Raw genomic sequence first — 23,632 nt, forward strand, 5'->3', positions numbered from 1 at the left:
GTGTTGTCTGTTCACACTGCTATGCTTTATCTTGGCCAGGTCGCAGTTGCAAATGAGAACTTGTTCTCAACTAGCCTACCTGGTTAAATAAAGGTAAATTAAAAATTTAAAAAATAAAAAGACCTTAGTCACTCCATTAAATTAATCAAAACAGGAACATTTTACATTTGGCTTGAAATTTAAAAGGACATTATCTCAACAGAGAAAAATGTCCTCCTGTGTGCTACCTATATCCCCCCACTAGAATTCCCATACTTTAATGAAGACAGCTTCTCCATCCTGGAAGGGGAAATCGATCATTTCCAGGCCCAGGGACATGTACTAGTCTATGGCGACCTAAATTCCAGAACTCGACAAGAGCCTGACACCCTCAGCACACAGGGGGACAAACACCTACCTGGAGGTGACAGCATTCACTCCCCCATATGCCCCCCTAGACACAACTACGACAAAATAACCAACAAAGTGGGTCACAACTCCTGCAGCTCTGTCGCACGCTAGGCATGTACATGTAGGTACACCTAGAGCTCATCTCTTCGCAGTAGTACTGTAGACTACTTTATCACTGACCTCAACCCAGAGTCTCTCAGAGCGTTCACAGTCAGCCCACTGACACCCCTATCAGTTCACAGCAAAATCACAGTCTACTTGAACAGAGCAATACTCAATCATGAGGCATCAAAGCAAAAGGAACTGCATAATCGTTCAGTTCCTATTGCTTCCACTGGATGTCAACAGTCTTTAGAAATTGGTTGAGGTTTTTCCTTTGTGTAATGAAGAAGTACGGCCATCTTGAACGAGGGTCACTTGAAGTGTACTGTTAGATAGAGGCGCATGACCAGAAAGCTAGCTACAGTTTGTTTTCCTCCTGTATTGAACACAGATCATCCCGTCTTCAATTGTATCGATTATGTAAGTTAAAAAATACCTAAAGTTGTACAAAAGTAGTTTGAAATGTTTTGGCAATGTACAGGTAACTTTTGAGAGATTTTGTAGTCACGTTGCGCAAGTTGGAACCGGTGTTTTTCTGGATCAAACGCGCCAAATAAATTGACATTTTGGATATATATTGACGGAATTAATCGAACAAAAGGACCATTTGTGATGTTTATGGGACATATTGTAGTGCCAACAAAAGAAGCCCGTCAAAGGTAAGGCATGAATTATATTTTTTATTTCTGCTTTTTTTGTCGCGCCTGCAGGGTTGAAATATGCTTTTCTCTCTTTGTTTACGGAGGTGCTATCCTCAGATAATAGCATCGTTTGCTTTCGCCGAAAAGCCTTTTTGAAATCTGACATGTTGGCTGGATTCACAACAAGTGTCGCTTTAATGTGCTATCTTGCATGTGTGATTTAATGAAAGTTAGATTTTTATAGTCATTTATTTGAATTTGGCGCTCTGCATTTTCCCTGGCTTTTGGCCAGGTGGGACGCATCCCACATATCCCAGAGAGGTTAAAGACTACCAGAACCCTCTGGATTCTCCTAATTACATTGAATTAACTACAGGACAAAATACAAATCCTCCAACCCAAAAAGGCCTGTGGGGTTGATGGTATCCTAAATTAAATGATAAAATATACAGACCACAAATTCCAATTGGCTATACTAAAACTCTTTAACATCCTTCTTAGCTCTTGCATCTTCCCCAATATTAGGAACCAAGGACTGATCACCCCAATCCACAAAAGTGGAGATACATTTTACCCCAATAAGTACCGTGGGATATTCATCAACAGTAACCTTGGGAAACTCCTCGGCATTATCATTAACAGCAGACTCGTACATTTCCTCAGTGAAAACAAATTGCTGACCAAATGTCAAACTGGATTTTTAACAAATTACCATACGACAGACCACGTATTCACCCTGCACACCCTAAATGAAAAACAAACTAACTAAAACAAAGGCAATGTCTTCTCATGCTTTGTAGATTTCAAAAAAGCCTTTGAGGGTCTGCTATACAAATTGATGGAAAGTGGTGTTGGGAGAAAAGCATACGACATGATCAAATCCATGTACACAAACAATAAGTGTGCGGTTAAAATTGGCAAAAAACGCGCACATTTCCTTCCACAGGGCTGTGGGGTGAGACGGGGATGCACCTTAAGCCCCACACTCTTCAACCTATATATTAACGAATTGACGAGGGCACTAGAACAGTCTGCAGCACCCTACTAGAATCTGAAGTCAAATGTCTACTGTTTGCTGATTGGGCACACAAAAAACGATACATACCTCGATATAAACATCAGCGCCACAGACAACTTCCACAAAGCTGTGAACCATCTGGGAGACAAGGCAAGGGCCTTAAATGCCATCAAAAGGAACATACAATTTGACCAATTAGGATCTGGCTAAAGAATACTTATATAGTTATAGAACCCAATGCCCATTGCCCTTTATGGTTGTGAGGTCTGGGGTCCGCTCATCAACCAAGAATTCACAAAATTGGACAAACACCAAATTGAGACTGCATGCAGAATTCTGCAAAAAATATCCTCAGTGTACAATGTAACACACCAAATAATGCATGCAGAGCAGAATTAGGCCGATACCCGCTAATTATCAAAATCCAGAAAAGAGCCATTCAATTCTACAACCACCTAAAAGGAAGTGATTCCCAAACCTTCCATAACAAAGCCATCACCTACAGAGAAATGAACCTGGAGAAGAGTCCCCTAAGCAAGCTGGTCCTGGGGACAGCAACACAATTAGACCCAACCAAATCATGAGAAAACAAAAAGATAATTCCCTGACACATTGGAAAGAACAGAGAAAACTAGAATGCTATTTGGCCCTAAACAGAGAGTACACAGAATATCTGACCACTGTGACTGACCCAAACTTAAGAAAAGCTTTGACAATGTACAGACTCAGTGGGCATAGCCTTGCTATTGAGAAAGGCCGCCATAGGCTCTCAAGAGAAGACAGGCTATGTGCTCACTGCCCACAAAATGAGGTGGAAACTAGGCTGCACTTTCTAACCTCCTGCCAAATGTATGACCATATTAGAGACATATATTTCCCTCAGATTACACAGAAACACAAATAATAGATAAACTCCCATATCTACTGGGTGAAATACCACAGTGTGACATCACAGAAGCAAGATTTGTGACCTGTTGCCACAACAAAAGGTCAACCAGTGAAGAACAAACACAAATACAACCCATATTTATGTTGATTAATTTTCCCTTTTGTACTTTAACTATTTGCACGTAGTTACAACACTGTACATGTTTTATTGTTTATTTCACTTTTGTTTATTATATATTTCAACATTAACATAAGTTTCCCATGCCAATACAGCCCTTAAATTGAGAGAGAGAGAGAGACAGGGGGAGAGATTAGGATGAGAAATGTTTCAGAATCAGGGAGGGGGAAAAAATAAAGAAAAATAGTACTGTGCATCAATATTTCAACCCTCAAATACACACACACACACACACACGCGGACATGCACACACGCACGCACGCACACACACACACGCACACACAGGAGCAGACACGCACACGCACAACACACAGGAGCGGACACGCGCACACACACACACACACACACACACACACACAGGAGCAGACACGCACACACACACATACACACAGGAGCAGACACACACACGCACGCACACACACAGGAGCGGACACGCGCACACACACACACACCTGTGAATAGGCGACGGTCCTCGTCTGAACTTTCAGCACTCAGGCACTGGCGGGTGGAGCAAATGGTTTCTCCAGCAAAGCAGGAGCAGAGGTGGCAGTCCACCCTGAAGGACGACCCGTGGTCTGTGGGACAAGAACACATCATCCCCGTCTGAGACCCTGTCTGATTTCAGTGGTTATATGGCTGTCAATGTAACTGTTATCTGACACTTTGAATCTTCCCGTCCACAGCAACTCCAGCAGCTGATAAGACTTGTAACTATGGGATCTGGGTCACGACACCAATGTAACTGATCAGGTATTGATCCTGAGATGTAACTGATCAGGTATTGATCCTGGGATGTAACAGATCAGGTATTGATCCTGGGATGTAACTGATCAGGTATTGATCCTGGGATGTAAGTGATCAGGTATTGATCCTGGGATGTAACAGATCAGGTATTGATCCTGGGATGTAACAGATCAGGTATTGATCCTGGGATGTAACTGATCAGGTATTGATCCTGGGCTGTAACAGATCAGGTATTGATCTAAAGCTGGACTTGTTATCTAAAAAGACACTCCGTTTCACCATGGGCTTTATGTTCTGAACAGCATCACCATCTCTCCCATCTAGTCACTTCTAACAAGACATCTCTATAGGATGACTTCCTGTCTTAATGCTCTGGCTATAAGCACTCCAAAGCCCCACTCTGCCTGTCAGGCAAACCACATCGGTGTCAAATAAGGCCTAAATGTCTTATCCCCCTTTGTAATGGAGCGAAAACAACCATAAAAGCAAAAACAATAAACTGATTTAGATTTAAACAAATGAAGTTTCAAATCTATAACAAGAAACAACTAGGCAGGAGAAAAGTAGCAAAAATAAAACCTATATATGAAGAAAAAAAAGTGTTATTCTTCTATGTAGATGTGATGAACTGGGAGGCAACATCACAGAGACACAAGGCCATGTGGAGAGAAAGTGTGTGTGTTAATGTGTGTGTGTGTGTGTGTGTGTGCGTGCGTGCGTGCGTGTGTGTGCGAGAGAGAGAGAGTTCCTAACCTCTTGCCAAATGTATGACCATATTAGAGACACATTGATTTGTGACCTGTTGCCACAAGAAAAGGGCAACTAGTGAAGAACAAACACCATTGTAAATACAACCCATATTTATGCTTATTTATTTTCCCTTTTGTACTTTAACCATTTGTACATCGTTACAACACTGTACATATACATAATATGACATTTGTAATATCTTTATTCTTTTGGAACTTCTGTGAGTGTAATGTTTACTGTTCATTTTTATTGTTCATTTCACTTTTGTATATTATCTACTTCACTTGCTTTGGCAATGTTAACATGTGTTTCCCATGCCAATAAAGCCCCTTGAATTGAATGTGAGCGAGAGAGGCACTCTGGCAGCAGGCTCCTTTCAAGTCACAGTAGTTACATTGAGGGTGGGCCAGAGGGAAGACCGCAGGAAGGAAATACCAGTGTGTGGTTGGTTAGTTCATTTATTCTAACTGTAGCGTTGCCGTGCTGCTAGGGGAAGAGGAAGCGATGTTTACACCACAGGAAGCATTTCACAACCAGGCACAACGACACCAAGGACTCATGCACAGAGAGGGTTCTCTCTCTCTGTCTCTCTCTCTCTCTATCTCTCTCTCTCTCTCTCTCTCTACCTCTCTCTCTCTACCTCTCTCTCTCTCTCTACCTCTCTCTCTCTCTCTACCTCTCTCTCTCTACCTCTCTCTCTCTCTCTACCTCTCTCTCTCTACCTCTCTCTCTCTACCTCTCTCTCTCTCTACCTCTCTCTCTCTACCTCTCTCTCTCTCTCTACCTCTCTCTGTCTACCTCTCTCTCTCTACCTCTCTCTCTCTCTACCTCTCTCTCTACCTCTCTCCCTCTGTCTCTGTCTCTCTCTCTGTCTCTCTCTCTCTACCTCTCTCTGTCTCTCTCTCTCTCTGTCTCTCTCTCTACCTCTCTCTATCTCTCTCTCTGTCTCTCTCTGTCTCTCTCTCTCTCTACCTCTCTCTCTCTGTCTCTCTCTCTCTCTGTCTGTCTCTCTCTCTGTCTCTCTCTGTCTCTACCTCTCTCTCTGTCTCTCTCTGTCTCTCTCTCTGTCTCTCTCTCTCTCTACCTCTCTCTATCTCTCTCTCTCTCTCTGTCTCTCTCTCTCTCATTTGATAAGGGAAAACTCAAATAAACTGCCACTCCTTTTCCCTGTTATGCGCATATTGTCTAAAATCTCTGTGAAAACCAGGTGGGTGCTACACACTGCTGGTGAAGAGGGCAGCGTACTTTTTCTCTGGCCCCCCACAACGCAGGTCTTGGAGGTGTCGATGCAGGGCATCTCGGCACAGTTATCCAGCCTGCCACTCTGTCCGCAGGTACAAACCTCGAAGCAGCCCGCATGGCCATTACGCATGGGCACCTGGATACGGGCATCCACGTGGACCAGGAACTCTGAGGCCTCACCCAGTTTACAGCCTGACACACACACACACACACACACACACACACACACAGAAGTCACTCTTTATACGTCTACACATTGAGTGGACATATGCTCCCCCTAGGGCTACAGGGAGGTACTGCATGTTCTAGTATACTGTACCAGGCACACAGAAGTAAGGCAGGCAATCCTGTCCAGGCTGGCAGCCCTTCCTGTTCACCTCACACAGCTGGTTGCTGGGACAGGGGTTGGGGTTACACGGGTGGATGACCTCCTCAATGATATTCCCCAGGTTGCTAGGAGCTGGAGTGCAGATGGAGAAGAATAACATGTCAAGACTGACAATGAGAAAAGGTCTGAGAATCATTATTTCTCCTTTTTTATTTTACTAGGCAAGTCAGTTAAGAACAAATTCTTATTTTCAATGACGGCCTAGGAACAGTGGGTTAACTGCATGTTCAGGGGTAGAACGACAGATTTGTACCTTGTCAGCTCGGGGGTTTGAACTTGCAACCTTCCGGTTACTAGTCCAACGCTCTAACCACTAGGCTACCCTGCCACCCCCTTGTAGCATTACACTTCTTGTACGTGTAAACAACATTCAATGAAACGACTTCAGCCACAGAAAATGCAAGAACGAACCACCTCATTGTTTGAATAAGATGTAAATTGGTAATGGTAAGACACACACACACACACACACACACACACACACCCACCCACACACACACACCCACACACACAGTCCCACTCACTGAGGTATCTCTCCAGGGGGACGCAGTGTTCAGGGTCGTCTATGGGGGACAGGATCTCACAGATGCGCTCGGCCGTCTGTCCTTCGTAGAAGCGTCTGCGGTCACCACACTGTGTCAGGATGTCCACACAGTCCGACCTGAAGTGGTTTAGACAGAAGATACAGGGATGTTTACCTGTACTGTACTGTAAACAACGTTCCAAATTGTTTCAAAATGTCTGAAAGCAATATTTGAATAAAGCCTGTCAGCTGGAATCACATTGACCCGTCCTCCACATACAGAACCAGTCAAAAGCCCTATTTGGTAAAATACCAAGTCCATATTATGGCAAGAACAGCTCCAATAACCAAAGAGCATCATTACTTTAAGACAATCTGCTACATTTTAAGGAGAGTGATGCAGTGCTTCATCAGGTGACCTGGCTTCCACAATCACCTGACCTCAACCCAATTGAGATGGTTTGGGATGAGTTGGACTGCAGAGATGAAGGAAAAGCAGCCAACAAGTGCTCAGCATATGTGGGAATTCCTTCAAGACGGTTGGAAAAGCATTCCAGGTGAACCTGATTGAGAGAATGCCAAGAGTGTGCAAAAGCTGTCATCAAGGCAAAGGTTGGCTACTTGGAAGAATCCAAATTTTATTTAGATTTGTTTAACACTTTTTTGGTTACTACATGATTCCATATGTGTTATTTTGATGTCTTCACTATTATTCTATAACGTAGAAAATAGTAAAAATAAAGAAAAACCCTTGAATGAGTAGGAGTGTCCAAACTTTTGACTGGTACTGTACATTGGCTGTTACAGCCCTGAGGGCTAGCCTACAGTACAGGTAAACATCGCTAACACACTAACTACTTCATTCAGCCTGACAAAAACCCAGCTGTAATTACTCTCAGTGGAAAAAAACTCCAGTCAAAAGATCTGCTGATAAATGACCTGAGGTGCGGTAGTGAGTCAAGCCTTGCACAAAGCACAACATCCTCCCTGGGATTGGTATGTCTATGCGTTGTCATGTCTAAGAGACCCACTGTATTTGGTTCATGTAGTTTTTAGGTTCGTTTTTAGGTTCCAGTTGGGTCTTCGGGCGGTCGTTTCCCGGGGGATTCTACTGCAGGTGAAGGTGGGATGCTGTATGTACTTATTTCACTTTATTACCTTTATCTAACCAGGTCGGTGATTGAGGAAACAGTCCTGTAAAGGCAGGATGAATGGTACCCACATTAAGCCTATACCTTGACTAAAAATCACTTTCAATAGAGAATCTCTATTGGACACCTCTTAATTCAATCATAGGCTTAATCTCTGGGAAACTAGCTCAAAGTCAGACTAAATACTTGAACCTTTTACTGCAGTGGGCTAAATCAGGTTCACACAGAGTGTTTCTGGGTAGTCTTAAACAAATCTGCTTTGAAACAGAAGTATACACCTCACACACATGGTTATGGACTTAAACAAAGAAGACACCTGAACCATGTCAGATATAGAGTTACAATATATTCCATGTTGAGTTTACATCTCAATAATACATTTTATATACATCACAGGAGACTGAAATATAACAAAAACCATTTGACATTGACACATCGGATATTCGGTTATTTTTTAAATACTTTTTTGGGGGAAATTATGAAAAATATGAATAACATTCCACCTATGAGGTCACGAGGTCGTTTGACTGCAGAAAAGGGCTACGTCAAATAACAGAATGAAAAGATTGGCTACGTACTTGCAGATGACGCTGCCGCGGGACTTGCTGTAGCAGGGTTTGATCTGCAGGGCGCAGGCCACAGCCTTCCACATCTCCGGACGACACTTCCTGATGTCCAGGACGGGGATGTTCATAAAGGGCATCTTGATCGTCCCATTGGACCACAGCTTGATGTCATTCATGGCGCCTTGGTCTGATTGGACGTTACAGCTACGGAACAGCTCTGTGGGCCTAGAGTTAATATGACAAGAGAGAGAGACATGATAGAATTAGCAGGTGTACTCAATAGCTATGTACCTATCAACAGCTCTGTGGGCCTAGAGTTAATATGACAAGAGAGAGAGACATGATAGAATTAGCAGGTGTACTCAATAGCTATGTACCTATCAACAGCTCTGTGGGCCTAGAGTTAATATGACAAGAGAGAGAGACATGATAGAATTAGCAGGTGTACTCAATAGCTATGTACCTATCAACAGCTCTGTGGGCCTGGAGTTAATATGACAGAGAGAGACATTATAGAATTAGCAGGTGTACTCAATAGCTATGTACCTATCAACAGCTCTGTGGGCCTGGAGTTAATATGACAAGAGAGAGAGACATGATAGAATTAGCAGGTGTACTCAATAGCTATGTACCTATCAACAGCTCTGTGGGCCTGGAGTTAATATGACAAGAGAGAGAGACATGATAGAATTAGCAGGTGTACTCAATAGCTATGTACCTATCAACAGCTCTGTGGGCCTAGAGTTAATATGACAAGAGAGAGAGACATGATAGAATTAGCAGGTGTACTCAATAGCTATGTACCTATCAACAGCTCTGTGGGCCTAGAGTTAATATGACAAGAGAGAGAGACATGATAGAATTAGCAGGTGTACTCAATAGCTATGTACCTATCAACAGCTCTGTGGGCCTAGAGTTAATATGACAAGAGAGAGAGACATGATAGAATTAGCAGGTGTACTCAATAGCTATGTACCTATCAACAGCTCTGTGGGCCTGGAGTTAATATGACAAGAGAGAGAGACATGATAGAATTAGCAGGTGTACTCAATAGCTATGTACCTATCAACAGCTCTGTGGGCCTGGAGTTAATATGACAAGAGAGAGAGACATGATAGAATTAGCAGGTGTACTCAATAGCTATGTACCTATCAACAGCTCTGTGGGCCTAGAGTTAATATGACAAGAGAGAGAGACATGATAGAATTAGCAGGTGTACTCAATAGCTATGTACCTATCAACAGCTCTGTGGGCCTATAGTTAATATGACAAGAGAGAGAGACATGATAGAATTAGCAGGTGTACTCAATAGCTATGTACCTATCAACAGCTCTGTGGGCCTAGAGTTAATATGACAAGAGAGAGAGACATGATAGAATTAGCAGGTGTACTCAATAGCTATGTACCTATCAACAGTGATAGAAATGTGCACACAACAGAAACGCAAATGGAGTCGAATGAAGATTGCAGTGTGGAAGATGTATAATTTTTCCCCTTTGTCACATGACTTGTGTTATAGCTTCGACAAAAGCTTTAAACTGGAAGTGATCATGGTTCGAAGTTCAGAAAGGGAAAAAAAAGAAAAAACAAGCAAACTACCAAACACATTGAAACTATAATAACAATCTCAGTAACGGTATCAGATACGTTGTAGCTTTGACTGATACGTGGTTGTTTATCTACTTCAGTTGAACGACCCTCAGTCACTCTGGAGAAGAGAGTCGGCTAAATAACAAACATGGAAACGGAATCCCACGTGGACACAGAGTGAATCTTAGTACAGAAACTCCTAGTACACTAAAATACTACACACAACACTGTCTCTCTCTGTCTAATGAGACACAACACTGTCTCTCTCTGTCTAATGAGACACAACACTGTCTCTATCTGTCTAATGAGACACAACACTGTCTCTGTCTGTCTAATGAGACACAACACTGTCTCTGTCTGTCTAATGAGACACAACACTGTCTCTGTCTGTCTAATGAGACACAACACTGTCTCTCTCTGTCTAATGAGAGACAACACTGTCTCTGTCTGTCTAATGAGAGACAACACTCTCTGTCTGTCTAATGAGACACAACACTGTCTCTGTCTGTCTAATGAGACACAACACTGTCTCTGTCTGTCTAATGAGACACAACACTGTCTCTCTCTGTCTAATGAGACACAACACTGTCTCTGTCTGTCTAATGAGACACAACACTGTCTCTGTCTGTCTAATGAGACACAACACTGTCTCTGTCTGTCTAATGAGACACAACACTGTCTCTCTCTGTCTAATGAGACACAACACTGTCTCTCTCTGTCTAATGAGACACAACACTGTCTCTCTCTGTCTAATGAGACACAACACTGTCTCTCTCTGTCTAATGAGACACAACACTGTCTCTATCTGTCTAATGAGACACAACACTGTCTCTCTCTGTCTAATGAGACACAACACTGTCTCTCTCTGTCTAATGAGACACAACACTGTCTCTCTCTGTCTAATGAGACACAACACTGTCTCTCTCTGTCTAATGAGACACAACACTGTCTCTCTCTGTCTAATGAGACACAACACTGTCTCTCTCTGTCTAATGAGACACAACACTGTCTCTCTCTGTCTAATGAGACACAACACTGTCTCTCTCTGTCTAATGAGACACAACACTGTCTCTATCTGTCTAATGAGACACAACACTGTATCTCTCTGTCTAATGAGACACAACACTGTCTCTGTCTGTCTAATGAGACACAACACTGTCTCTATCTGTCTAATGAGACACAACACTGTCTCTGTCTGTCTAATGAGACAACACTGTCTCTCTCTGTCTAATGAGACACAACACTGTCTCTCTCTGTCTAATGAGACACAACAATGTCTCTGTCTGTCTAATGAGACACAACACTGTCTCTGTCTGTCTAATGAGAGACAACACTGTCTCTGTCTGTCTAATGAGAGACAACACTCTCTGTCTGTCTAATGAGACACAACACTGTCTCTGTCTGTCTAATGAGACACAACACGGTCTCTCTCTGTCTAATGAGACACAACACTGTCTCTATCTGTCTAATGAGACACAACACTGTCTCTGTCTGTCTAATGAGACACAACACTGTCTCTGTCTGTCTAATGAGACACAACACTGTCTCTCTCTGTCTAATGAGACACAACACTGTCTCTCTCTGTCTAATGAGACACAACACTGTCTCTATGTGTCTAATGAGACACAACACTGTCTCTCTCTGTCTAATGAGACACAACACTGTCTCTATGTGTCTAATGAGACACAACACTGTCTCTATGTGTCTAATGAGACACAACACTGTCTCTATCTGTCTAATGAGACACAACACTGTCTCTCTCTGTCTAATGAGACACAACACTGTCTCTCTCTGTCTAATGAGACACAACACTGTCTCTATCTGTCTAATGAGACACAACACTGTCTCTCTCTGTCTAATGAGACACAACACTGTCTCTATCTGTCTAATGAGACACAACACTGTCTCTCTCTGTCTAATGAGACACAACACTGTCTCTCTCTGTCTAATGAGACACAACACTGTCTCTCTCTGTCTAATGAGACACAACACTGTCTCTGTCTGTCTAATGAGACACAACACTGTCTCTCTCTGTCTAATGAGACACAACACTGTCTCTCTCTCTGTCTAATGAGACACAACACTGTCTCTCTCTGTCTAATGAGACACAACACTGTCTCTCTCTGTCTAATGAGACACAACACTGTCTCTCTCTGTCTAATGAGACACAACACTGTCTCTCTCTGTCTAATGAGACACAACACTGTCTCTCTCTGTCTAATGAGACACAACACTGTCTCTGTCTGTCTAATGAGACACAACACTGTCTCTATCTGTCTAATGAGACACAACACTGTCTCTCTCTGTCTAATGAGACACAACACTGTCTCTGTCTGTCTAATGAGACACAACACTGTCTCTATCTGTCTAATGAGACACAACACTGTCTCTGTCTGTCTAATGAGACACAACACTGTCTCTCTCTGTCTAATGAAATGCATATTCACTCTGCCTTGTGTGTCCAGATGTCGTCTCCACAGCTCAACACCACATGGATGTGGCTGATGGTGATGTCAGAAGGAGGCCAGCCAGATGGCCACTGTTTACTACTGCAGAAACATCCTGGGGACAGAGACCAATGACCAATGGCTGAGAGGGACTACTTCCTGAGGAAACCTGTTGCCGGGAGGTGGACTATTTTCTTTAATGATCTACGAGTTGTAGGAAGTGTATTTCACGATTGGTATGTTTCACTGGGAGGGGGGTTACTTCGGTGGTTGATGTTAGATGTGGCTGAGTGCTGATATTCAGTCAGTTTGTTAACTTTAGAGCCTTTAAAATATCCCACTGGCCACTCCTGTGTATATGTCTGTATCTGTGTTCTTGTTTACTTACAGTGCCTTGCGAAAGTATTCGGCCCCCTTGAACTTTGCGACCTTTTGCCACATTTCAGGCTTCAAACATAAATATATAAAACTGTATTTTTTTGTGAAGAATCAACAACAAGTGGGACACAATCATGAAGTGGAACGACATTTATTGGATATTTCAAACTTTTTTAACAAATCAAAAACTGAAAAATTGGGCGTGCAAAATTATTCAGCCCCCTTAAGTTAATACTTTGTAGCGCCACCTTTTGCTGCGATTACAGCTGTAAGTCGCTTGGGGTATGTCTATCAGTTTTGCACATCGAGAGACTGAAATTTTTTCCCATTCCTCCTTGCAAAACAGCTCGAGCTCAGTGAGGTTGGATGGAGAGCATTTGTGAACAGCAGTTTTCAGTTCTTTCCACAGATTCTCGATTGGATTCAGGTCTGGACTTTGACTTGGCCATTCTAACACCTGGATATGTTTATTTTTGAACCATTCCATTGTAGATTTTGCTTTATGTTTTGGATCATTGTCTTGTTGGAAGACAAATCTCCGTCCCAGTCTCAGGTCTTTTGCAGACTCCATCAGGTTTTCTTCCAGAATGGTCCTATATTTGGCTCCATCCATCTTCCCATCAATTTGAACCATCTTCCCTGTCCCTGCTGAAGAAAAGCAGGCCCAAACCATGATGCTGCCACCACCATGTTTGACAGTGGGGATGGTGTGTTCAGGGTGATGAGCTGTGTTGCTTTTACGCCAAACATAACGTTTTGCATTGTTGCCAAAAAGTTCAATTTTGGTTTCATCTGACCAGAGCACCTTCTTCCACATGTTTGGTGTGTCTCCCAGGTGGCTTGTGGCAAACTTTAAACGACACTTTTTATGGATATCTTTAAGAAATGGCTTTCTTCTTGCCACTCTTCCATAAAGGCCAGATTTGTGCAATATACGACTGATTGTTGTCCTATGGACAGAGTCTCCCACCTCAGCTGTAGATCTCTGCAGTTCATCCAGAATGATCATGGGCCTCTTGGCTGCATCTCTGATCAGTCTTCTCCTTGTATGAGCTGAAAGTTTAGAGGGACGGCCAGGTCTTGGTAGATTTGCAGTGGTCTGATACTCCTTCCATTTCAATATTATCGCTTGCACAGTACTCCTTGGGATGTTTAAAGTTTGGGAAATCTTTTTGTATCCAAATCCGGCTTTAAACTTCTTCACAGCAGTATCTTGGACCTGCCTGGTGTGTTCCTTGTTTTTCATGATGCTCTCTGCGCTTTTAACGGACCTCTGAGACTATCACAGTGCAGGTGCATTTATACGGAGACTTGATTACACACAGGTGGATTGTATTTATCATCATTAGTCATTTAGGTCAACATTGGATCATTCAGAGATCCTCACTGAACTTCTGGAGAGAGTTTGCTGCATTGAAAGTAAAGGGGCTGCAATTCACCCCAATGTCCTGACAATTCACCCCAATGTCCTGACAATTCACCCCAATGTCCTGACAATTCACACCAATGTCCTGACAAGGTAGGAAAACAATAACGTTTTTGAAAAGTCAGGATTTGTTTAATGTCCTGAATTTGTTCAAATGCTATTCTAAGTGTAAGGTTTAAGGTTAGGGTTAGATTAAGAGTAAGGTTTCGGGATTAGGGAAAATTAGATTTTTAACGGTCAGACATGTTTACTTCCCAAAAAGTTCTGACATTCCAAGAAAATGAAGCTGTGTGTGTGTGTGTGTGTGTGTGTGTGTGTGCGCACGCATGCGAGTGTGTTAGAGGAGAGGGGAAGGAAAGTGAGGTCTTGGCCACAAGCAGAGGGACCACAGCCGTGTCTCAGCTCCAGGTCATGAACCAAGCATGACCCCATGCATGGGTAGCGGTCACAGTGGGTTTCCACTCCACCCCAAAAATAAACTTGAATGACCTCTTCACTTTTATTTACAGTGACTGGTTTCCTAGTGTCCCTCTCTTTCTACTCTCCCTCTCCTCTCTTTTCTGTCTCTCTACACATTGACCCACATTAAAATGTAAAATGGCAAGTAAAGTAGCTTCAGTTAAAACAAGGATATTTAGGATAGTTAGTTATTCAATCGATTACATTTTCACCAAGCAGGGTATTATATTTCGTACATGTTAAAAATAGACATGGTGTGTATGGTGTCCATACTTTCAGGAACCCACATTCAACTTCAGCCTTCTTCATCAACCAGAATAAGAAGGGGTTTATCTGTGTAGTTACAGGGTCAGCTTTGTTAAATACATCCCTGGGCTTGTATACGTTACCTCTTTCCCCCCACTCTCTTATCCTCCCATCCTCCCTCTCTTTATCTCAGCCCTCCTCTCCCACTCTTCTCTCAGAATGATTGGCATGTGGATTGAGACTTCCTGCCTTGGACCTTGGTGAGCCCTGGACCATGACAAGAGTTGCATATTGTCCAGACAGGCAGGCAGACAGACGGACGGATAGGACTGGCAGACAGACAGACGGATAGGACTGGCAGACAGACAGGCAGACAGACGAACAGACAGGACACAGACCGACAGACAGACAGACAGACAGACAGACAGACAGACAGACAGACAGACAGACAGACAGACAGGCAGGCAGGTAGGCAGGCAGGCAGGGAGGCAGGCAGGCAGGGAGGCAGGCAGGCAGGGAGGCAGACAGACAGGGAGGCAGACAGGAAGGCAGACAAGCATACCTGCTCTAAAGCAGTCAGGGAGATATCACTGAGACACAGAACAGCCTCATCAGAGCCTTAGAGCTGCCAGTCAACAGGATGTTCCCCTGTAATCTACATACGACCAGTCAACAGGATGTTCCCCTCTAATCTCCATACGACCAGTCAACAGGATGGTGCCCCTGTAATCTCCATACGACCAGTCAACAGGATGTTCCCCTGTAATCTCCATACGACCAGTCAACAGGATGGTGCCCCTGTAATCTCCATACGACCAGTCAACAGGATGGTGCCCCTGTAATCTCCATACGACCAGTCAACAGGATGGTGCCCCTGTAATCTCCATACGACCAGTCAACAGGATGGTGCCCCTGTAATCTCCATACGACCTGGCTGGGAAGTGTATTTATGTCGCGGACACAGAGATCCAGGCCCCTGGGGTGTGGCACTCAGGGCCCACTGACAGTGCACAGCGCTGGCGTAGCTACACAGGACTTTGGAGATCCCTATCCTCTTTCTATCCCCTTTGCCTCTAGCCCTGTTTGTCTTCCATAGTGTGACTGTGCCCCCCCCCCCCCCTCTCACGATACTTGTCACCCCAGGTTTTGAACCCCTCAAGGGGGAAGGTTCTCCTTACGCTGGCCCCTGGGACTCCTTCAAAGGAAATGAGAGACAGAATTTTGTTTGTCTGAACTCGGTGTCTTCATCATCCTTCTCAGATGAAAAAGAATACACGGAATACTTGGGATTGTTTTCAAACATTCTCTACAAAATGTCTAGCATGAAACGTTTCTGGGGCTTTTTAGGGTTTGATTGCTGCTGAGCTGCAATTCAAAAGTAAATACTGTATGTTTTTTTGATAATCTTGACATTATGGTTATCATCATTACTGAACAACATGATACCTTACAGTCAATTGACAAAGATACATAAATATATCATACACATATAGAAGTCAAAGATAGTTCGTAGAGAGGTAAAAGAGAGGTCCTAAAGAGGTCAAAGAGAGTTCATAGAGAGGTGATGGAGAGGTCATAGGTCATAGAGAGGTCACAGAGAGGTGATGGAGAGGTCATAGAGAGGTCAAAGAGGTCATGGGGATGTCAAAGAGAGGTCATAGAGAGGTCGAGAGATGAGATTATGTTTGAGTCTGTAGCCCATGATGATGTCACGTCCTTCAGATCCCCTAGTGTCCAATCAGATATTTTCTCTGACCCTGATTACAGCCTGGAAAATCAACGCTTTTGAAACTTGACAAACGCTAATGATCGGGTGGCTTGTGGTGAAATGTAGCTTTGTGGACAGCGCTTGATGAGAATGAGTCCACAGGCGGGGAGGGTTCTGTTGAACTGTGTGTGTTCGCCGGCCGGGCTTTGATGGTGTCAAGCATGGGTCTGCTGGTCCCATGCCAGACCAGGATGCAGCAAGCTGTGACACGGCTGGCCTCCAAGGTCAAATGCAAACACCACAAACTACAGTATAACGGCACACACACGTACACACACACACACATACACACACACATCCCTATCCATTTTCTCTCTCCTCCTTTCTCTGTGATCTCTAAACAACCTAGCGTGGAAGCCGACCACAACACACATCAGTCACAGAGCCATCAGTCACACACTCTTAGAAAGAAATGTACTATCTAGAACCCAAAAGGGTTATTCGGCTGTTACCATAGGAGAACCCTTTGAATAACCATTTTTGATTCCATGTAGAACCCTTTTGGTTCCAGGTAGAACCCTATTGGGTTCCATGTAGAACCCTTTCCCCAGATGGTTCTATATGGAACCCAAAATAATTAAACATAGGGCTGTTACGGTGACCGTATTACCGCCACACCGGCGGTCACGAGTCATGAAAGTAGTCAAATTCCACATGACCGTTTAGTCACGGTAATTAGGCTTCTCCATGCTCTGATGCTGCTGCTGATCATTAATAGACTACTGAACTTTCTAACTGCCTGGAACTCAGCACTCTATTGTCCCTCTAATCACTCTGACATCAATGTAAATATGATCTCAAATCTAATCAAAGACTTTATGACAGCCCATGAGCTCATGTTGCACAACATTTCTATAGGTTTTTCAAGTGCGGGAGAAGAGTGATGGCCACTAATAAAAAGAGGAGGATCCCATCAGCTTTCTATAGGCTAGGCCTACTATATTAATTTCTCAACTTTCCTAATATTAAGCACATTGCTTATCTTTACAACAGGAGTATAGCCTATCTGGCTGTCATTAAAATGAACCACGGGAAAAGTGTCCTCCATTCACTATTTAAGTACATAGATGATATGTATTTTTTCCCACTGCCTCGGTTTACGATACAGGTGCATGATAATGGTCCGTTTTAAATCAAAACAAATCATTTAACATTTACATTTCTCACACATATATTATTTAGTATATGTAAAGACAAGATTACATTAAAAATAGTCTGATCTGTGACAATATTAGCCTATCACTTGTGAATAATTTATTATCACTTGTGAACGAGGCACAGCATTAGGCAAGAAACAACACATAGTCCCACACCTCATACAGCCTAGCCCATAGGTCTAGATAAGATTTGTATCATACTAAAGTGACCAAATAACTTCTTAAAATTTAGCACATTAATCCGCTTTACAAAGGGTGTAGAGCCTAACTGGCATACATTTCATGTTTGGGGAAGACCATTTTCACCATAAAAATGCACCTTTATAATAAAAGCATTACATGCAAAACTGCATTAGCGGTCCCTTTTGATAATGGAACATTTGCACGTATAGCCTACTGCCAGGTGCTCTTTGCTGTGCTTATAATGTGAAGATATAGCCTAATAGTTTAGCAACATTTCAAGTTAAACATTCTTATCTGTTGCGACGGTCTCATTGCTTAAGAAATGTTTTTTTTTGATGCTGGTGGTTGTATTAATTTGGGATCTGTCGCATCTCACAACTGTTCCAGACTATGTTTGTAATATTTATTTCTCGCACAGAATAGTTTCATTTTTGTACTATGGGGATTGTAGATTGACGTAGGCTAGTAGTTTTGCTGTTCGTTAGGCCTACTCATCTTGATGGCTGACGAAACGTAAATGTGGACAGTTCTTCCAATATCTTCAATATGCGCCTCCAAATTGGATAAGGACGCGCGTAGTTGCGTCCCCTCTGTGTCTATCTTCACTTGTAGCCTGTGAGAAAGATCCGATCACGTGATGGATAGCCATGTGAGTGAGAAGTGCTTCGGAGCATGCAGCACGCATGGAGAAGGGAATTAAAATGATTATATTCAGCCCAAGGGCACAACGGTCACTGGCTACAAAAAGCATGGATTTCTTTAGGGGCCGTAACGGCCACACAAACCACCAGGAAATTCGAGGCATTATCAATTATCATTGTCAAATTGTGAATGAGAGACTGATGAAGTGTGTTCAGCCTGCGCAAAAAAAAACAAAGCAGAGTTCATGCCTTTCAATCAACTTTTTTCAAATCATCATTAAAGTCTCATCATGCAGCCTTAGAATGTATTGAAAATCTAAACATATAGCCCAACGTTTGTATCACAACTAAAGTTGCATAAATACATCTAAATTAAGCATATAGGAGTACCTGTGTCTTTGTTAACCGCTCAACACAGAATAGGCGCGTGTGTGCACTACCTCAAACCTTTAATATTAAAATAATTAATTAATTAATAATAATTCTAAGCAAATCTTGTCTCCTAAAAGAGTGTAGCCCATAGCCAGATCAGGAACCTAACATAAGAACAACAGAGTATGCTACTTTGTTATTCTGAAATAGACTACATTTTCATCATATCATGATTTTATAGACATATCTCAATTAAATAATGGATTTGTTGTGAAGGTGTAGGCTATATTACATGGATTTATTAGACTTTTCCAAATGTAGATGTTCCAAAGGTCTGAATTATTGGCTTGTAGGCTGTGTGTGGAAGCCAGGAGATGCTAAACCTGTTTATGTTAAATAATGGTCAATTACCGTGAGACCAGAAGTTATCTGCTTGACAATCACCGGCTGACAAAATTTCATGACCGCCATAGCCCTAGTTCTACCTGGAACCAAAACGGGTTCTTCTATTGGGACGGCCGAAGAACCGCTTTTGGAAGCATTTTTTCTAAGATTGTAGTAGTGTACTAGTGAACAGACTCTCTGAGCAGGTATAGCAGGTATATAGTCTGGTATAGTAGCTAGGTATAGTAACATACCTGTTGTTGAAGTTGGTACAGAAGGTATATTAACAGGTATAGCAGGTATATAATCTGGTATAGTAGCTAGGTATAGTAACATACCTGTTGTTGAAGTTGGTACAGAAGGTATATTAACAGGTATAGCAGGTATATAATCTGGTATAGTAGCTAGGTATAGTAACATACCTGTTGTTGAAGTTGGTACAGAAGGTATATTAACAGGTATAGCAGGTATATAATCTGGTATAGTAGCTAGGTATAGTAACATACCTGTTGTTGAAGTTGGTACAGAAGGTATATTAACAGGTATAGCAGGTATATAATCTGGTATAGTAGCTAGGTATAGTAACATACCTGTTGTTGAAGTTGGTACAGAAGGTATATTAACAGGTATAGCAGGTATATAATCTGGTATAGTAGCTAGGTATAGTAACATACCTGTTGTTGAAGTTGGTACAGAAGGTATATTAACAGGTATAGCAGGTATATAATATGGTATAGTAGCTAGGTATAGTAACATACCTGTTGTTGAAGTTGGTACAGAAGGTATATTAACAGGTATGGCAGGTATATAATCTGGTATAGTAGCTAGGTATAGTAACATACCTGTTGTTGAAGTTGGTACAGAAGGTATATTAACAGGTATGGCAGGTATATAATCTGGTATAGTAGCTAGGTATAGTAACATACCTGTTGTGGAAGTTGGTACAGAAGGTATATTAACAGGTATAGCAGGTATATAATATGGTATAGTAGCTAGGTATAGTAACATACCTGTTGTTGAAGTTGGTACAGAAGGTATATTAACAGGTATAGCAGGTATATTTACATTTACATTTAAGTCATTTAGCAGACGCTCTTATCCAGAGCGACTTACAAATATATAATATGGTATAGTAGCTAGGTATAGTAACATACCTGTTGTTGAAGTTCGTGCAGAAGGTATATTAACAGGTATGGCAGGTATATAATCTGGTATAGTAGCTAGGTATAGTAACATACCTGTTGTTGAAGTTGGTACAGAAGGTATATTAACAGGTATAGCAGGTATATAATCTGGTATAGTAGCTAGGTATAGTAACATACCTGTTGTTGAAGTTGGTACAGAAGGTATATTAACAGGTATAGCAGGTATATAATATGGTATAGTAGCTAGGTATAGTAACATACCTGTTGTTGAAGTTGGTACAGAAGGTATATTAACAGGTATAGCAGGTATATAATCTGGTATAGTAGCTAGGTATAGCAACATACCTGTTGTTGAAGTTGGTGCAGTAGCCCAGGTCCTTGCATCCCAGTTGGCAGGGTTCCCTGACGTCGGCCAGACAGGTGACCAGGGGTTTCTCCACGGGGCTGTACTCACACATCTGGTCAAACTCCTGCCACGTTTGAGTTCCCCAGTTGGTGCTGATCTCCTGACACATATCCCTGTGGGGGACGAAACAGAGTTACTTTGAAAGAAAAAGGAAAGCTGCACACTCTAGCACCTCCGATGTAATCATTTATTCACCAACGTTTACACAGCAAGTTGTCCTTCTCAGGGCTTCATGACCAAAAAGAGTTAAACATACAGACAGACAACACAAGCATGTAAAAGCATGTAAAAACATCAACTTGGCCTCCCAAGTGGCGCAGTGGTCTAAGATTCAGGCTCTGTCGCAGCCGGCCGTAACCGGGAAACCCATGGGATCCCACAATTGGTCCAGCTTCGTCCGGGTTAGGGGACGGTTTGGCCGGCAGGGATGTCCTTGTCCCATTGCGCACTTGCGACTCCTGTGGTGGGCCAGGCGAAGTGCACGCTGACACGGTTGCCAGGTGTACGGTGTTTCCTCTGACACATTGGTGCAGCTGGCTTCCGGATTAAGTGGTCATTGTGTCAAGAAGCAGTGCGGCTTGGTTGGGTTGTGTTTCGGAGGACGCACGGCTCTCGACCTTTGTCTCTCCCGAGTCCATAAGGGAGATGCAGCAATGAGACAAGACTGTAACTACCAATTGGAAACCACAAAATTGGGGAGAAAAGGGGGTTAAAAAGGTAAATAAAAAATCAACTCAAATGTTCAGAGACTTTCTATGTATTTTGATCAGGTGTACAGAACTGTGTCCTGGAAACCAACCCTATGAGTTACCTGCATACCATGGAAGACCCCATCTACACTATACTGTATACTGTAATCATTTATATCTACACTATATATATACAACAGTATGTGGACACCCCTTCAAATGAGTGGATATAGCTATTTCAGCCACACCAGTTGCTGACAGGTATGTAAAATCGAGCACACAGCCATGCAATCTCCATAGAAAAACATTGGTAGTAGAATGGCCTTACTGAAGAGCTAAGTGACTTTCAACGTGGCACCGTCATAGGATGCAGTGTATCTATTTATGTATTCACTTTTTTGGGGGGGGTTAGAATATATACATATTTTTTTACTTTCACCCATTTTTTCTCCCCAATTGGTAGTTACAGTCTTGTCCCATCGCTGCAACTCCCCTACGGACTCGGGAGAGGCGAAGGTCGAGAGCCATGTGTCCTCCAAAACACAACCCCGCCAAGACATACTGCTCGCTTAACCCGGAGACACCGTGCACCGCCTCACGGTTCTCCCGGATCGAACCCGCGTGTGTAGTGACGCCTCAAGCACTGTCATCCAGTGCCTTAGACTGCTGCGCCACTCGGGAGGTACCTTTTACACTTTACTCAGACAGTTGGAAACAGAGGGGGGGGACAGGAAAATGTAGGAAGGGTGGAAGCAGGGATTGAACCCTGGTCTCTGGTGGGGAGCAGTATGTGACGGGCTGGGAGTGTTATCGCTAGCTGTAAGCCATTGTAATCACTACAAGCATCTCATCAGAGTACAACTAACCGGCACAGTGAGGTATTGGCTTTGTAGCAGCAGTGCAGCTTGGCACCGTCCATCTTGGCGGTAGGTGAGGTCTCCATCTCGCTCTTGGTGGGGGGGTGGGCGCTGCCCAGGAAGCACTGCCACAGCGGGTCCTGGGGCAGTGGCTGGCTGCCGCACTCATCGATCAGGCCCTCCATTATCTCGTGCTCTGTCGTCATGGTGCGCAGGATCCGCCGGCACGCCACCTGGCAGTGGGGCTCATCGGCCCGGTCGCAGCAGTACAGGCCTGGATGGACAGACAGATGGAGACAGATGGATGGATATGGACTTTTCCACACTTTGCTAGATTACAGCCTTGTTCTAAAATTGATTAAATTACATTTTTTTCCTCATCGATCTACACACAACGCCTCATTATGACAAAGGAAAAACAGGTTGTAAGACATTTATGCAAATGTATTAAAAATAAAAACAGAAATACCTCATCTGCATAAGTATTCAGAACCTTTGCTATGAGACTCGGAATTGAGCTCAGGCGCATCCTGTTTCCATTGATCATCCTTCATTCCCCAATCAGAAGACACCTGCTCCTTTACCCTATCACATCCCCTTTCCCTTGGTTTAAAAACCCAGTCAGTTGTTTTCTCTGGAGCTCAATCTCTCTGTGTCTCAATCTCTCTCTCTCCCTCTCTCTTTGTACGCAGAGATCTCTCTTGTGTTTTTGCAACTACATGTCACTTTGTCCGTTACCCTGTGAGTATTGTTTTGTTATGGTGATTGACTGTTTGTTTGATGGTGGGAAAAGGGGGGTACCAAGCCCAGTTGAACATGGGCATACACTACCCTTAGGACTACTTTGTCTAAGAACACTAGGTAGAACTGGCCGGACCACCCGCTGTATGTTTGGTTAGTTAG

General features: G+C 43.1%; 1 protein-coding gene across 2 annotated transcripts in view; it reads right to left on the reverse strand.

Moving 5' to 3' along the window:
• LOC115104842 (reversion-inducing cysteine-rich protein with Kazal motifs-like) overlaps positions 1-23,632 on the reverse strand; it is an 89,858-nt gene that overhangs the window by 24,535 nt on the left and 41,691 nt on the right. For both annotated transcript variants that reach the window (XM_029626169.2, XM_029626170.2), the window contains exons 9-15: positions 22,739-23,003; positions 21,123-21,296; positions 8,594-8,806; positions 6,866-7,002; positions 6,273-6,413; positions 5,957-6,145; positions 3,670-3,792 (exon numbers count right to left, since the gene is read on the reverse strand). In XM_029626169.2, coding sequence (XP_029482029.2) covers positions 3,670-3,792; positions 5,957-6,145; positions 6,273-6,413; positions 6,866-7,002; positions 8,594-8,806; positions 21,123-21,296; positions 22,739-23,003 — 1,242 coding nt within the window. The remainder of the gene's footprint in view (positions 1-3,669; positions 3,793-5,956; positions 6,146-6,272; positions 6,414-6,865; positions 7,003-8,593; positions 8,807-21,122; positions 21,297-22,738; positions 23,004-23,632) is intronic.

The sequence above is a fragment of the Oncorhynchus nerka genome, linkage group LG22 (assembly GCF_034236695.1).
Source record: "Oncorhynchus nerka isolate Pitt River linkage group LG22, Oner_Uvic_2.0, whole genome shotgun sequence".
Lineage (NCBI taxonomy): Eukaryota > Metazoa > Chordata > Actinopteri > Salmoniformes > Salmonidae > Oncorhynchus > Oncorhynchus nerka.